This window comes from Diachasma alloeum, unplaced genomic scaffold (assembly GCF_001412515.2).
Source record: "Diachasma alloeum isolate Michigan unplaced genomic scaffold, Dall2.0 Dall_scaffold_00179, whole genome shotgun sequence".
NCBI classification, from domain to species: domain Eukaryota; kingdom Metazoa; phylum Arthropoda; class Insecta; order Hymenoptera; family Braconidae; genus Diachasma; species Diachasma alloeum.
This window is the reverse complement of record NW_021680345.1, coordinates 1969528-1983519: the sequence shown is the minus strand read 5'-3', so window position 1 is coordinate 1983519 and position 13992 is coordinate 1969528. Positions and strand designations below refer to the sequence as shown.

Here is a 13992-nt window from a genome sequence, read left to right as displayed (position 1 = left end):
CCCCAACGTAGCTCGGGGGGGAGTAAAAAAGGTTATTGTATATATTACCGTTTACAAAAAAGATTGGATGTATTTTTAGAAAATTACATAATAATAATCCGATAAAATTTTTCATCGTCGATTTGAATTATTTGCTATTTTTTTATGTATTCTATCAAAATGGGAGGATAGGAATTGAATTTATGGGTATTGGCTCATTATTCGAAAAAATATATCAATTTCAAAATTTTCCGTAGACATTGAAAAATTAAAAATTTTGCTTTCGTGTTGATCTCGGTTCTCTTCCTCTTTGTACTTACTTCCATCAGAATTAGATGATAGAAAGAAAATACATTGGTTCTGTTTCGTTATTAAAAAAAAACGTTTTGAAATTTTCAAGATTGAAAAATCGATTTTTAAAATTTATCTCTGATTTTCCTTCCCTACATTTTCCGTATTTCCTGTTTCTGTGAACGGAATACGTTCACATTTGTTGATATTCGTTGACATTTTCAGATCATTGGTACTAATTAATTTAAAGAAAAAGAAAGAAATGAAAAATTTGAGGTATGATTATTGAAAATTGTTTGTCTATCTCTATTCTCACGTGATTTATGGGGAATTTCTCTTCATTCAATGTTGCAGCTTGTGAATTAAGGAACATAAATATATTCGTAATAACTAATTGTGAAGACGGGAATGGAAAGAAAATAAAATAAAATAATATAGTATAAATTAATCTAGCGACGGGCGCGAAGCGGCTGTTCGCTAGTTCAACGTAAATACGATGAAGTTTGTCGCTAAAAATTCGACTGGGTTGTTGGTCGCTCATTTCGCTCGCTCCCGTTGCGTGTCGAACCAACAACTGCCCGACCAATTCCCATTTTTCCAAAGGGCTATACTCACTCACGAAATCACGCGCCGCTCTGGCATGAAATCATGTTGAAATCACGTGAAATCACCGACAGCACTGCACTCAAGCGATTTCAGCTCTCCGAAATCATTTTCGAAATCATCTCCGGAATCACGTGAAATCGTCTGAACTCAATGAGATCACCGAAATCAGTGGTGCACTGACGTAGTGCGAACCGCACGGAGAGAAATGTGCAGTAAAAATTACAGAACTCACAATTCGTTCACCGATTACGGAATCGACTCAGAAAATTCAAGTGACGGTATCGTAATTTTTAAACGGAACGCTCTGGAAAAATTCCATGACAGTTCCGTAAAATTTCCTACAACTACATTTCGCTCCGGAATTACGGGAAAGATACGTAATTTTTATTGAATATTTCTCTCCGTGGGTGCAAGTACTTCGTGATTTTGAAATTGACTCTAGATTTTACTTATTTCCCGAATTTTTCGCACTGTTAAAAATTTCTTGAAATTTCAGTCACAATGTCATCTGAATTTTCAATGTTGTGAGTTTGAATTCCATTTCAAAGGAAAACGTTCACTAAATTTCTCATTCATCTTGAAAATTCGAGAAAATTGGATTTTTCATGTTAAAGAATCATTGATTTTTCAATGAAAGCTTGAATTCTCAAACTCATCGTGGAAATTGAATTTACAATAGTTTGAAAATTCAGAGAAGTTACTGTCTAAGTTTTCCAATTCTTCAAGGTTTTTCAGTACCCTATGGACCTGAAAATCGAGAATTACTTGAATATTCAAAAAATTGCCTGATCCGTCAATGAAGAATTCTACAGAAATTTCATGTAACTTTGTCATTGTTGAAAATTTCAAGCTTTTTGACTTGAAATTTCAAGAGTAATTTTCTAACACTGCATTTGCTAGATTTCACTACAAAAGAAACAAAAAAATTATGAAATTTATAAATTTTTAATGAAAACTGAGAATTTTTTCTTCGCCCCTGACAAATAACCCATCAAATTACATCATCCCGTTTAAATTGCTACAAAATACTTTTGAATTATTCCCATCTTACGCATTCAACGACTGAATATCAATAATGTATGATGTGAAAAATTCAATAAAATGAATTATTAAAATAGGTGAAATCAGAGGTATCAATGCTGGAGACACGCATTCAAGAGGTCCTCGAGTGCGCCTCAATAACGATGACATTATCCGAAAAACTATCAAACGCCAAGGCAACAGTATTTCACCCAGGCGTTATGAAGCCCCTTATCGTTATCAACGTATTCTTCCTCCTTCAAGTGCTATCCGGCACGTATCTCATTGTTTTTTATGGTGTCGACCTCATCCGTGATGTTGGTAAGTTTACTCCTCATCATTTAGATTCACCCGACGACGTGATTTGACGTGCATTAACGGCATTTCATTGATTATGGATGCAGCTGGAGAGGAAATCGATAACTACTTGGCAGCTGTGATGACTTCTCTTATTAGATTTGTCTTTTGTGGATTAGCCTGCATTTTATTGTTTCGGGTCGGGAGAAGGACAATTGGCATTGTATCCGCATTGGGTACTGCGGTCTCATCGCTTGCTCTCGCTGGGTATATCTTATTCAACAGTGGTGACTCTTTCATTAGTGTAAGTAATGGATACGATGGAAGAATACTAAAAATAGTAAATAGAGAAAAACCCTGGAACCGGTGAAGACGTTCAACAATTTTCAAGTTTTAATGCCTGAATTTAGAACAGAAAGTTGACGATTCCAACAGATTCATGTGCACAATAATTTTAATTTGTTAATTATCTTAGTTATGAGCATTTTTTACACAAATGTTGAGAGAGATTCTTGAAGCGAAGAAAAGTTCTGTACAAAAATCATAACAAATCTCACGGGACTTCTTGATAAAATACACTTGAATCAGATTTATGCATGTACACAGTTAAAAATTTTTGACTGAATTTTCCGTGCCAAATTCCCGAAATTTTTATCGTGTTGCAATTCCACTGAAATTTCAGGAAATCGTATAATTGAAAATTCAGAATTTCGTGGAAAAATCAAACAGAACTGTGAATTTCGATTCCATTTTTCATTTCGATTTCATTTCATCGATTTCATTTTTCCCTGAAAATGAATAGAAAACTAGAAAATTCTGGAAAATATATTCTTGAATTTTCAGGACAGTGACGCTGACTGCGATTTAGGGGGAAGAAAATCAGGAAATTTCAGATTTCACTAAAAATTCAATGCAATTTGACACTGAATATTCATATTAGATTGGAAATTCCAATAAATTAAGGAATTCTCATCTTAATGACCTTTAAAATTCTGGAATTTTGCTGAATTAATAAATCGCATTCAGTGTCACTGTCCTGAAAATTGGTAGTCAACTCCAATTCATGTCCATGGAATTTCATTTTTTTTCTCACAGTGTATTTGATTCTGGTATAAAATAATCTCAATTCAAGCATATTTATATATATTTTTTTATAATTCAAGTATTTATAATTTTGTTTCAATTCTCCCCTAGACATACATAGTTGGAGTCTGTCTATTACTATACGTAAGTTTTAACACAATTGGACTGATGACACTACCTGGCCTCTTAATCGGTGAATTACTTCCTCAACGTGCCCGAGGTATTGGCGGTGGTTTCACTATGTTCGTCTACAATTTCGGTTTATTCGGAGTAACCAAGGTCTTCCCTGTGGTAGGTATCACTGCTTTATTATCCAAAGTGGAGGTAAAATCTCACAGCATCGAAATTGCGTAATAACCTTGGTTGATATTTCCATGCAAAATCCTAGGTGAAGGCTATGGTAGGTATGGCTGGGGTCTTCGGGATCTTCGGGATATCAGCAATTTTAGAGGGTCTCTTTATCTGGCTAGCACTACCCGAAACGAGAAACCGCACACTCGAGGATATCGAGGATTACTTCAAGGTGAGGGGAAAAGATTCTTCTTTACTTCCTCGTTTAGGGATAATGGAAATGAATAATTAATTGCGCATTTTGAGTGTATCGTTGGATTTTATGGAGATTTAGGAGATGAGGGCTTCATTACCGGTTGCGGTGTTGGAAGTCTAATGCCAGCCCACACAAGATGCAAAGTTAATATTTACGGGGAAAATATCAGTAGAAAGGGCTTTCAATGGAAAAAAAAAAGAGAAATGGTTCACTCTGCGTTGCATAGATCATTCTTATTAGCATTAACATTTCGCCAAAGAAATTTCAAAAGTGGGAACAAAAAGTGGGACTGAATACGTCACCTAGTTCGTGATGTATTCAGAAGAAATAATTTATGTGGAATTGGTACTGTTGGAAGAAAATTTTTTGAATCGAATGCATCACCACTTTGCTTTTTTTTCATTTTCTGTATAAAATCTGCCGGTGGCTGTATCATTGATACAATCGTAATTTCACGTGAATACGTCTACACGCAGAGAAATGTGCAGTAAAAATTACGGAACTCACAGTTCGCTCACCGATTACGAAATCGACTCAGAAAATTTAAGTGACGGTATCGTAATTTTTCGCAGGAGATTGACGCAACGATCTGGAAAAATTCCGTGATTTTATGTAAAAATTACGTGACAGTTCCGTAAAATTTCCTACAACCACATTTCGCTCCGGAATTACGGGAAGGATTTTCATATTTATTCTCCACATTCATATACCATCTTTGAATTTTCATAATGTGGGCCTTTCTGGGGTTTATACCAACTTGTTTTGGGTGCAGCTCATTTTCAATGTTCGTAATTTTATGACCATTTTTTCTGACTGGAGGAATAGAAAATTCCTTTTGCACTGCGATGATTTGTTCACTCCTCCTCGGTAAATTTTACATTCTACCCATTAAAAAATCGCTGAGGGTGGCAGAAACCGGGAGAGTAGTAGTTACTGGGGGATTAACGCGATATAGGCTCTTTCCTTACTGCGTTATTATCGCTATTGTTACCTCAGCCCGAATTATTATTGTTATGCGTTGTTTCATCCTTGTGGTTGTTGTTTGCAGGATGGAAATGTGCTCTGGATAAAGAGGAGGAGGAGCCAGAAGCAACATCTCATGAACGCAGAAGCTTGATTATAAGTTTTTATTCCATCTTTAAGATGAAAAAATGTGATTTCTAGAATTAAGGCTCTTATTTGACGGTAAATCGTATTCAGAGGTGTAGAAAGACTGATGATCAAATTTTAACTAGTGGTAATTAATGCGAGAGTTTAATGTTTAGTATAAACAAGATTGTTCGGAATTTATCGAAAGAGAACAAATTTTGAGTTTCAAATGTTCAAATTTGTACTTTTAGGTCGAATACTAGGAATAAATAAATCAATATAGCATTCAACCAGGCCTATTCTATATATATATTCTTTATTTAAAAGACACACGCACGTCATGACGTCATTTTTCGAAAGTTGTACCACAAATATCGAATCGATATCGCAGATATCTCAAAAACCTGTCGTCTCTTTCATCGATTTTCACTTATAGAGGCGCGCGGAAGCGCGCCGTCAAACTGGTAGTAATAAATTTGGTAGTGGAATGAGAAAACCCAAGTTAGTATACAGGTAAGTATTGTTACGTATTTGCTCTTTTTCTACCTCTCAACTGTTTTCATGTGTGATTGTCTCTTTCTATTCCGTTATTTTTTATCTCGTGCCTTTCTGCAGGAAAGTGTCTTTTTAATTTCACCCCAAATACCTTATGACAGGGCTGAAGTATTAATCCTCCCCCAACTGACGAGAATCCTCACGAGTTATCGTACGATGACCTGTGCAGTAAATAGAAATCTTCACACTTCAGTGCTAACAATTTTTGCAATAAAAAGCCAAGACAATTTTTCATTTTCACTTTATTAAATCAATGCCATCGATCTCTAGACAACAATTCTTACTATCATGGAACTCACGAAATCTCAACATGTTATTATCCTTCAATGTTCGATAATTACTGAAGCTTGAGCACCCGGCTCAATTTTCATCCAAGAATTTGATATAATCCAATGTCATAAATCACATGCTCATAAACATTGAACCTTTCCTGCATTGAAACGAAAGAGAACAAAGATGATTCAATTTCAACCATCGAATGATAAAAGAAAACATTACAGAGCGCATCAACAGATTATTTTGAGCATATCTCCTTGGAGAAATATCTCAGAATATTTTTCATAGAAAATTCAATTTCCTACGAATTATTTCTGTTCATATTTTCTTCAAAAGCTTCTTTTTCGTGGAATTTCGTGGATATTCACAAAAAACTCTGCTCGAAACTTTGCAAGTTTTCTCGTTTCGCCATTTCGTTCAAATTCAACTTGAAATATTATAATTTTCAATTAAATGAGTTAATTATCATTCTAGATGCGAGTAGGTAACTAACGAAATCGTGCGCGAGAAATCGCACTAATGGCTGAATCTGAATCTTCGTTCGTTTAACCACAAAGTGTCCAAGTGGTATTTTCACTCATTGAAAATGATGATTACTTCAGAATATCTCCCATTGCTGCGCTCGATCAATTAACATTTTTGGAGTGATATTGATGTGTGAAGGCTGTTTAAGCCGTGGGGTTGCGGAATTTCTCGCCAGCGTACTTGGCAGCAGCTCCGAGTTCCTCTTCGATACGAAGGATCTGGTTGTACTTGGCCAATCGCTCGGAGCGACAGGGGGCACCTGTCTTGATCTGTCCAGTGGACAAACCAACGACCAAGTCAGCGATGAATGTGTCCTCAGTCTCTCCTGAACGATGAGACACCATTGTGCCCCATCCTGCGCTCTTTGCGAGCTTGTGAGCATTTATTGACTCAGTTACACTGCCGATCTGGTTGACCTTCAGGAGGAGACAGTTGCAGGCCTTCTTCTCAATTGCGGTCTTGATTCTGGATAAATACAAATGAAAGGAAAGAAGAGTTGAATAATTCTTCAACATTTAAGAAACTCAGTTATCAATTAAACAAGTTTGCAAAAAGTTTTTCGCAAACTCGATCGATTATATGTCTACAAATGAATAATTAGTGCAAATAAATTAATTGTTTATTATTCGTTTGCTCTGGAGATGCTTAAAATGTTGAAAATAATCCTGGGCCTCCAATTTTTGAGCTATAGAGGTTTTATTTTTTCAAAATTTTAGAAAAAATGTGTCTAATAACAATTACGAATTAGTTTTTTGAAATTCAACTTTTACAACAAACTCTTTGTTTTACCATAAAACAAGAAGTTCTCGAAATTGTGAATCTTATATAAATATCAACGTCTTTTAATGAATTCTCGTAAATCAATTTTTTCATGATTACCTGATTGGGTTGGTGACAGTCAAGTCATCACCAACGATTTGGATGGGTGTGGCTGCAGTGATGGAAGTCCAGGAGTCCCAGCCATCCTGGTCGAAGGGATCCTCAATCGAGACGATTGGGTATTCCTTCACGAAGTCCAGGTAAAGAGCTTCGAGTGCCTTAGGCTCGAGGTAGGTGGCAGGGTCGGACTTCTCGTTCTTGAAGTCCAAGTCGTACTTTCCGGCCTTGTGGAACTCTGAAGCTGCCACGTCCATGCCAATCTTGATCTTTCCTTCGTATCCTGCGACCTTGAGAAATAAAGGAAATTTAACGCAAATGAACAGTTATTACTAGCCAAGGACTAGGGAAAAAGCAGTTCTTACAGTGCGGTTGTGAAAACAATTTATAGAAAATTCACTAAAAATTCAATTGCATTTCTATTGGAATTTGTACCAGTGTCTGGTCGATGCGGTTGAAAAATTCCGTAGATTATCTGCGCGTTTTTTAAATAGAAATTTTCAATGGACAATATTCTATAGACAAGGGAAATAGAATTATATAGAATTTCTATGGGATCTGTGGGTATTTCTCGATCGAGGGGCATCCCGCGAATATCCCTCAATCTGAAAAATGTACAGGTTTTATATGCAAAACTTATCCCTATTGTTGATAGGCAGGGAAACATTAAAGGTCTTGGGGTATTACAGTTGATAATTTTTCATTGTTCTGACGTTCAAAGATTGAGTTGAGTAAACTTATGTTGTTTTACTTCTACATAATCCCAAGAAACCATTCTTATACCCAAGGAAACTCCCTACAAAAACAGTCTCCTGGCATTTTGTGCGAACTATTGGGTTTCATTTTGTATAATAATTATTCTAATACCTTGATAGCTTCATTGATCAAGTTCAATCCCTCCTTGTTGTCGAGAATATTGGGAGCGAAGCCACCCTCGTCACCAACAGCTGTGGCATCAAGACCAAACTTCTTCTTGATGATATTCTTGAGGTGGTGGTAAACTTCACTGCCCATTTTCATGGCCTCCGTAAAATTGGCAGCTCCAACTGGAAGGATCATAAACTCCTGCATGGCTAATTTATTACCAGCGTGGGACCCACCGTTGATTACGTTGAAGGCTGGGGTAGGCAGGATGATCTCCTTGTTGTCAGCGAGTTCAGCAATGTATCTGAGAATCACATCGACAATTCAATTTAATAAAAAATAAGAGAAGACTCTATGTAGAATCAATTTTTCTTCAATACGTCTTCAACTCAGACTTTTTACCTAGAAAATTTCAAGAGTTAGAGAAGAGGTCTCTCTCAATTTTTTTTTTTGAACCCGTTGATCTCAAATCTATTTGCGGAACAATTCAAAACATCCTGAATTTTTTAAATATTTGCCAATTATAGGCGACCTTTTACAAGCTGAATAGTTTCAAGGAAAAACTTCAAAAGACTTATTTAGTGGAAAATTGTCCTGAGCTATGGAAAAGACCGTTCACATGAACCTTCAACCCCTCAAGTACGACGTCTATATGTCATATGTACTCAAACGAAAACGCATGACTCTTTTAGAAATGAAATAATTCCTAAACTATGACAGATAATGCAATTTTACGCACTTCATTGGAAAGCTAATTAGAGCAGTTTCAATTTCCTATATTTCATAATTTTTCGTTCGTCAGAAGTTATCGAATCCCAGTGATATTCAGCCCCTTTCAGACTTGTTAACAGAAGGGCTCGATTTCAAGAAGAACGACATTTAATTCCATTTAGGACGAAAATTTTGGAATTTAAAAAAATAGCTTCCTACTGTATTAGACAATTTATTAGGAAAGTTTTAATATCATTTCCCGTTAGAATACTTCAGGTTTTCATGATCATTTTTGAAGCAAATATAATTATGCTTCATATAGTTCAAACCAAAATTCATGTCATTTTCTATTTTTGTTGTAAACGAACTGACTAAAGAGTTTGAAACGTCTGTTTTTCTCACATTGTTTTCACCAGTTTCATTAGTTTCAGAGATATTTCTCTAATAATCAAAAAGTTGAAAATTTCCGTGAGAAATTGGTATAAAATTAAATGTGAAAACTGAATGAATATCACTCAATGTTTTTGATTTACATCAAAAGGCTTTAAATTCTTTATACAATTGATCATGATGATGACAGTGATTTCGATGATTGACTTGCCTCATAAATGTTTCTAATTATTCCGAGGAAAAAACAAGAGTTTGGAACTCACTTGTAAAGTGGAATGCCTTTCTTGGCGGCTCCAGCCTTGCAAACAGCCAGAGAAACACCAAGAATAGCATTGGCTCCCAGCTTCGACTTGTTGGGTGTGCCATCGATCTTCAGCAGGAGGTTGTCGATGTCTGTTTGTTGAGTTACTTGCAAACCCGACTGAAAATTACAAATATTCTCAACATTACTGTTAATTTTCAAAAAGATAATTCAGTGAAGTGTCGCATTTGTTCCTCCAATAACCATAAATTTTTCACCTTAGGTATATATTTTTTTTGTGTTTTATTATTCATTTTTATACTGACCCTATTCAATTAAAAAATTATACGAGAAAGAAGGGTTTGTTTCACGACCCAGAAACTACACCCAATTATCAAAACTATTCTAAGTGAAAAAATGTATGATAAAAAATTCTACTCGGACAATAACTTATGACTCATTTACCTTCAATAACTCGGGAGCAATAATGGAGTTGATGTTGTCAACAGCCTTGAAGACGGACTTTCCATGGTACTTGGATTTGTCGTTGTCACGAAGCTCTAGAGCCTCGTGGACTCCGGTGGATGCACCAGAAGGGACTGCTGCCCTGAAGAGACCATTCTCAGTCACAAGATCGACCTAAAATCAACGAAAACAAAAAGAAATGTTGGGAAATTCTGTAGACACCTTGAAACGCTATTTAAATTGGCTCCTATCGTTCATCTTTATTAATTTCCATTGATTGGCTACTCGGAAAAATTTTTTTAAATGATTTTTTCAATTGAAGTGTGTAGAAAATTGTAATAGTTTTGGAACAACATAATTCTTGAAATGTCTAAAGGAAACGAATTATTTCCAGAAAGAGCCATATCGATAAATTGTAATTGTCGTTAAATTATTAAGCAGTCAATTCGTTAATATCAATCTTAAATTTTAATGATTGAAGTAATCATCAATTTAAATATTCAAATTCCGAATTATTTATTAATTAGTAATTTAGTTAGGAAAATTGACGATTATTCGGATAATCGAAAATCTTTTATAAGAAATTTAGTATTATTTATTTAATAGAAAATTTCCAGTTCTATATTAATAAATATTTAAATCATCATCAATTGGAAATTTAGATTATCAATTATTTTACTATTTTTTAATTTCAATGAAAAAATCCGTGATTTTAGGTAAAAATTAGATGACCGTTCCCTAAAATTTCCTACAACCACATTTCGCTCCGGAATTACGAAAAGATACGTAATTTTTATTGAATATTTCTGTCCGTAAGCGGTGACAGTACCCCTCGCATGTGTTGAATTTCAGAATCGTCCTAGTGTTCATAGTTATTAATTTTTGTGAAACCAAAAAACTGCAATCACTCCAGTACTAAATCCTTCAGTGCCTGAATTTTTTTTTGTTTCCACGAATTAATAACTGGAGACACGAAGACGATTCTAAAATTCAACACATGCACGGAGTACCGTTACATCTTAAATCTAGGACTTTTTGCTGTCGAGATTTCGGTACCGCAGAGCCGAAAGTCCAAAGATTTTGGTGAAAATTAGAAACTTTTCCCCTTTGTGCACCTTTCAACCTAATTAAGGAAAGATTGGAAGGATTTTCTGGGGTATAATTTGTTTCATTTCAATGATATTTTCTACAGAAACCACGGAAAACCCGATTTAAAAAAAAATGGAAATATGCTCCAAGGGATTTCATCTGTGAAAAATTCAGATTCAAATTCGCCTCACAACACCGCCTAGGCATTAAATAAATTCAAAGAGAATTAGAATTTTGAGGGAAAATCCCGCACCACCTAGCCGGAATTTAATACCCGCTCTTTCTAATTTAAGTATAATCCAACTGTATTTATGAGCATCCTATATGAATTCCAGATGAATATAATTTACCTCGTTGGAACGGAACGGCGTAATTCAGTAGTGACTGATGCTGTTCCCATTATATTTTGAGAAAATCAAAAGTCTAACATTATTTTTTTCAAGCCACGATTAAATGCCGTTTGATCTAATGATTTTGTGAGTGATCGTTGAACAATGGATATAGAAAATAAAAAAAAATGTGTCGTGGAAACTATGACAAATTGAATTTTAATTGATGCCTTTAGATAACGCTCATTAGTTTGTAATCAGGAAAAAATTCATGGAATTTTGAAACATACACACACTCACAAGAGTACACAGTTACATACAAATAAACAATATGTAAAAATCGCATATTCTGGCTTTTTAGATCATATTTAGTTAGACTGTTGAAAAACAATTGAAATTTCATGGGCAGTTAAGCAATTTTCAGGAAAGTCACATCGACTTCTATCTGGAGGAGACAATAGGGAAATTGCATGAATTTTTTTCAATTTTCTGATCTCAAGTTTGGGCCCCGAATAATTCATTTTTCATTCGGAAACGTTTGAAATATTGCTCATAAATAGTTAATTGTTAAAAGTTGGAGATTTCAAGCGCTCTGAAATCGCTAATGACGTCACACAGACGGTCGAGTGCTGGACCAATCACAGAATGGCTTGAGCCGATCCAACCCAATCTTGAGGTGCGCTTCGGCCAATGGAGGACGACAACTCCTCACTCTCTTCTTTTGCAACCAATGAAGCGTTACCTGACCGTCTTCGTGACGTCATGACCGAAAAATTGGCCTCGAAAACGACTGATTTTCATTAATTATCATAAGACATCTAGGAAATATTTTTCCATAATTTTCGCCGTTTAGCTATCCATATATTATCAGGAATGTGTGAATAGGGGAATTAGAAAGAATCGAGCTTCATGCAAGTTCCCTATGGTGAGATTTCAAATATCGCTGAAAATTCAATACAATTCCAAATTTTCATAAATTATCCATAAAATTTTGAATTTTCAACGACGAGATTTTTTCAGTGGATCTATAATGTGATAAAAATATCCCAGAACTCTACCGGAAATTTCAATCAAGAGTTTTCAACAGAAAAATTAGAAACTGAAATTGAACAACACCGAGAAGAAAAATCATTTTTGCCAAATATTTATTTACTTAAGAGAAGCATTTATTTTATTCAAAATCGTAGTTCTCCAATCGAGTCATTCCCAGGCGAGCCTGATTAGGGTTCAATTATAAAAATCATGTTGCTCTAGACCTCGATGACTATGTTGCACATGACCTTGAACGAACTCTAATGACTATTCATTTTTTCCTAAATTTCTTGTTTTCTAGAGGGAAGAATTTCGATTAATTTTTCAATGTCGATAATTACTGAGGTAATTCACTCAATGTCATAACTAACCATTGTGAAATTGAAACCTAAGGAGGGTTACCAGGGCGTCATGCACGTATGAAAAAATCGTACAGAAATTTTCTATACGGATTGCGTATAGAAATTCTATAGGATTTCCGTATGTGATATTCGGATATTTCTATACAAATATTTTCTGTACAAATTATTTCTATACATAAATTTTTGTTTTCATACGAAAGATGTCTAAACGCTCCAGAGAAAAACGTAGAGAAATGTCGCAACTCCATACGAAATGTTTCTATACATGTGACAGTGGGTCGTATAGGATCAAATCTATAGAAATCGCATAGAAATAATTTGTATAAAATACGATATTGAAAAAACAAATACGTCTCTCAACTAAATGGATATTTGGCAAAAATAATTTTTTTCTCAGTGAACGAACAATGACTTAAACCCACTCATTCATTAGCAAAAATGTTCCAAAATGTTCATGTCCTCCCCTCCCCCAAAATAACCAAAAAAATTAATTACCTCAACAGTGGGATTACCACGAGAGTCGTAGATTTGGCGTGCTTTGATGCTCTGGATCGACATTGTACTAAAACTGTACCTCGAGGTTAGGATTCTGAAGCAGAAAAAAAATTGTCCATTGTCTAAATCTTGCTCACCATCAGACGAATCGATCACCCATCCCTATCACGTCATTTCCCTCATCCATAACCCAATGCATCTCCCCTTAAAACCCCAAGATGACCCCTGAGCCCTCGCCACGACGCTATGAACACTAATTCATCAGAACCCCAAATAAAAATCATGCAAATTGTTGAAAAATAATTTGACCTTCTGAAGGTCAAATTTACTCTCTAAAAATTCATTCCAAACATCAAGACATTCTTGATCAATATCTCAGTGGATTTGACTGATAATTCAAGTGTTAAAGTGATTTCTGCAATGTGAAAATGACCTCGGCGAATTATCTCGTGCCAAAATCCTCAGTCCGGCTCGTAACACTCGCATTATCCGTAAAATCGATGCAACTTCTGTCGTATGACGAAATTTGGGTAAAATGCCGGACTGAAAATGCCGGCAGTTGAGTAAATAATTAAAAATCATTTGCCATTATTCAATTAATTTGTTTAGAATCTTCATTGTTGATAATTTAGTCAATTGACGAGTTATTCTTACCTCTAATGGAAAAACGTGACAGTCGAGCTTGAATGTTCAGCGTAGACTGATTTTCTGTGACCTACCACTGACCTCCAACTGTTACTGTCTCACTCTGGTCTTTAGGGCTACTAGCTTTCGACGTTTTCCTTTTCTATTTTTGCTCCCTTCATTAGGGAAAAAATAATGAACTGGAAATACGGGATTCGGGGGGTTTTCAGGAGTTGCGGATTAAGT

The 13992-nt window shown here is 35.3% G+C and overlaps 2 protein-coding genes across 2 annotated transcripts in view; one reads left to right on the top strand and one right to left on the bottom strand.

The window, feature by feature from the left end:
• Positions 1-5202, top strand: part of LOC107041056 (facilitated trehalose transporter Tret1-2 homolog) — an 18582-nt gene extending 13380 nt beyond the window's left edge. The window contains exons 6-10 of the mRNA XM_015261418.1: positions 1995-2217; positions 2301-2497; positions 3388-3567; positions 3665-3799; positions 4872-5202. Coding sequence (XP_015116904.1) covers positions 1995-2217; positions 2301-2497; positions 3388-3567; positions 3665-3799; positions 4872-4940 — 804 coding nt within the window. The 3' untranslated portion in view covers positions 4941-5202. The remainder of the gene's footprint in view (positions 1-1994; positions 2218-2300; positions 2498-3387; positions 3568-3664; positions 3800-4871) is intronic.
• Positions 5203-5691: 489 nt separating this feature from the next.
• LOC107041446 (enolase) lies at positions 5692-13992 on the bottom strand. The gene is made up of 7 exons (XM_015262029.1): positions 13777-13992; positions 13123-13216; positions 9816-9989; positions 9373-9530; positions 8012-8312; positions 7148-7434; positions 5692-6733 (listed from the first exon to the last, which is right to left on the bottom strand). The coding sequence occupies exons 2-7, from the start codon at positions 13183-13185 to the stop codon at positions 6412-6414; spliced, it is 1305 nt and encodes a 434-aa protein (XP_015117515.1). The 5' UTR covers positions 13186-13216; positions 13777-13992; the 3' UTR covers positions 5692-6411.

Excerpts from the sequence above, each read along its gene's own strand:
- LOC107041446 (XM_015262029.1), bottom strand. The coding sequence starts at position 13,185 with ATGTCGATCCAGAGCATCAAAGCACGCCAAATCTACGACTCTCGTGGT. Across the intron at positions 9,990-13,122 it reads GTGGTAATCCCACTGTTGAG|GTCGATCTTGTGACTGAGAA; the intron begins GTAATTAATTTT and ends CGTTGATTTTAG. Across the intron at positions 8,313-9,372 it reads AAAGGCATTCCACTTTACAA|ATACATTGCTGAACTCGCTG; the intron begins GTGAGTTCCAAA and ends TGTGATTCTCAG.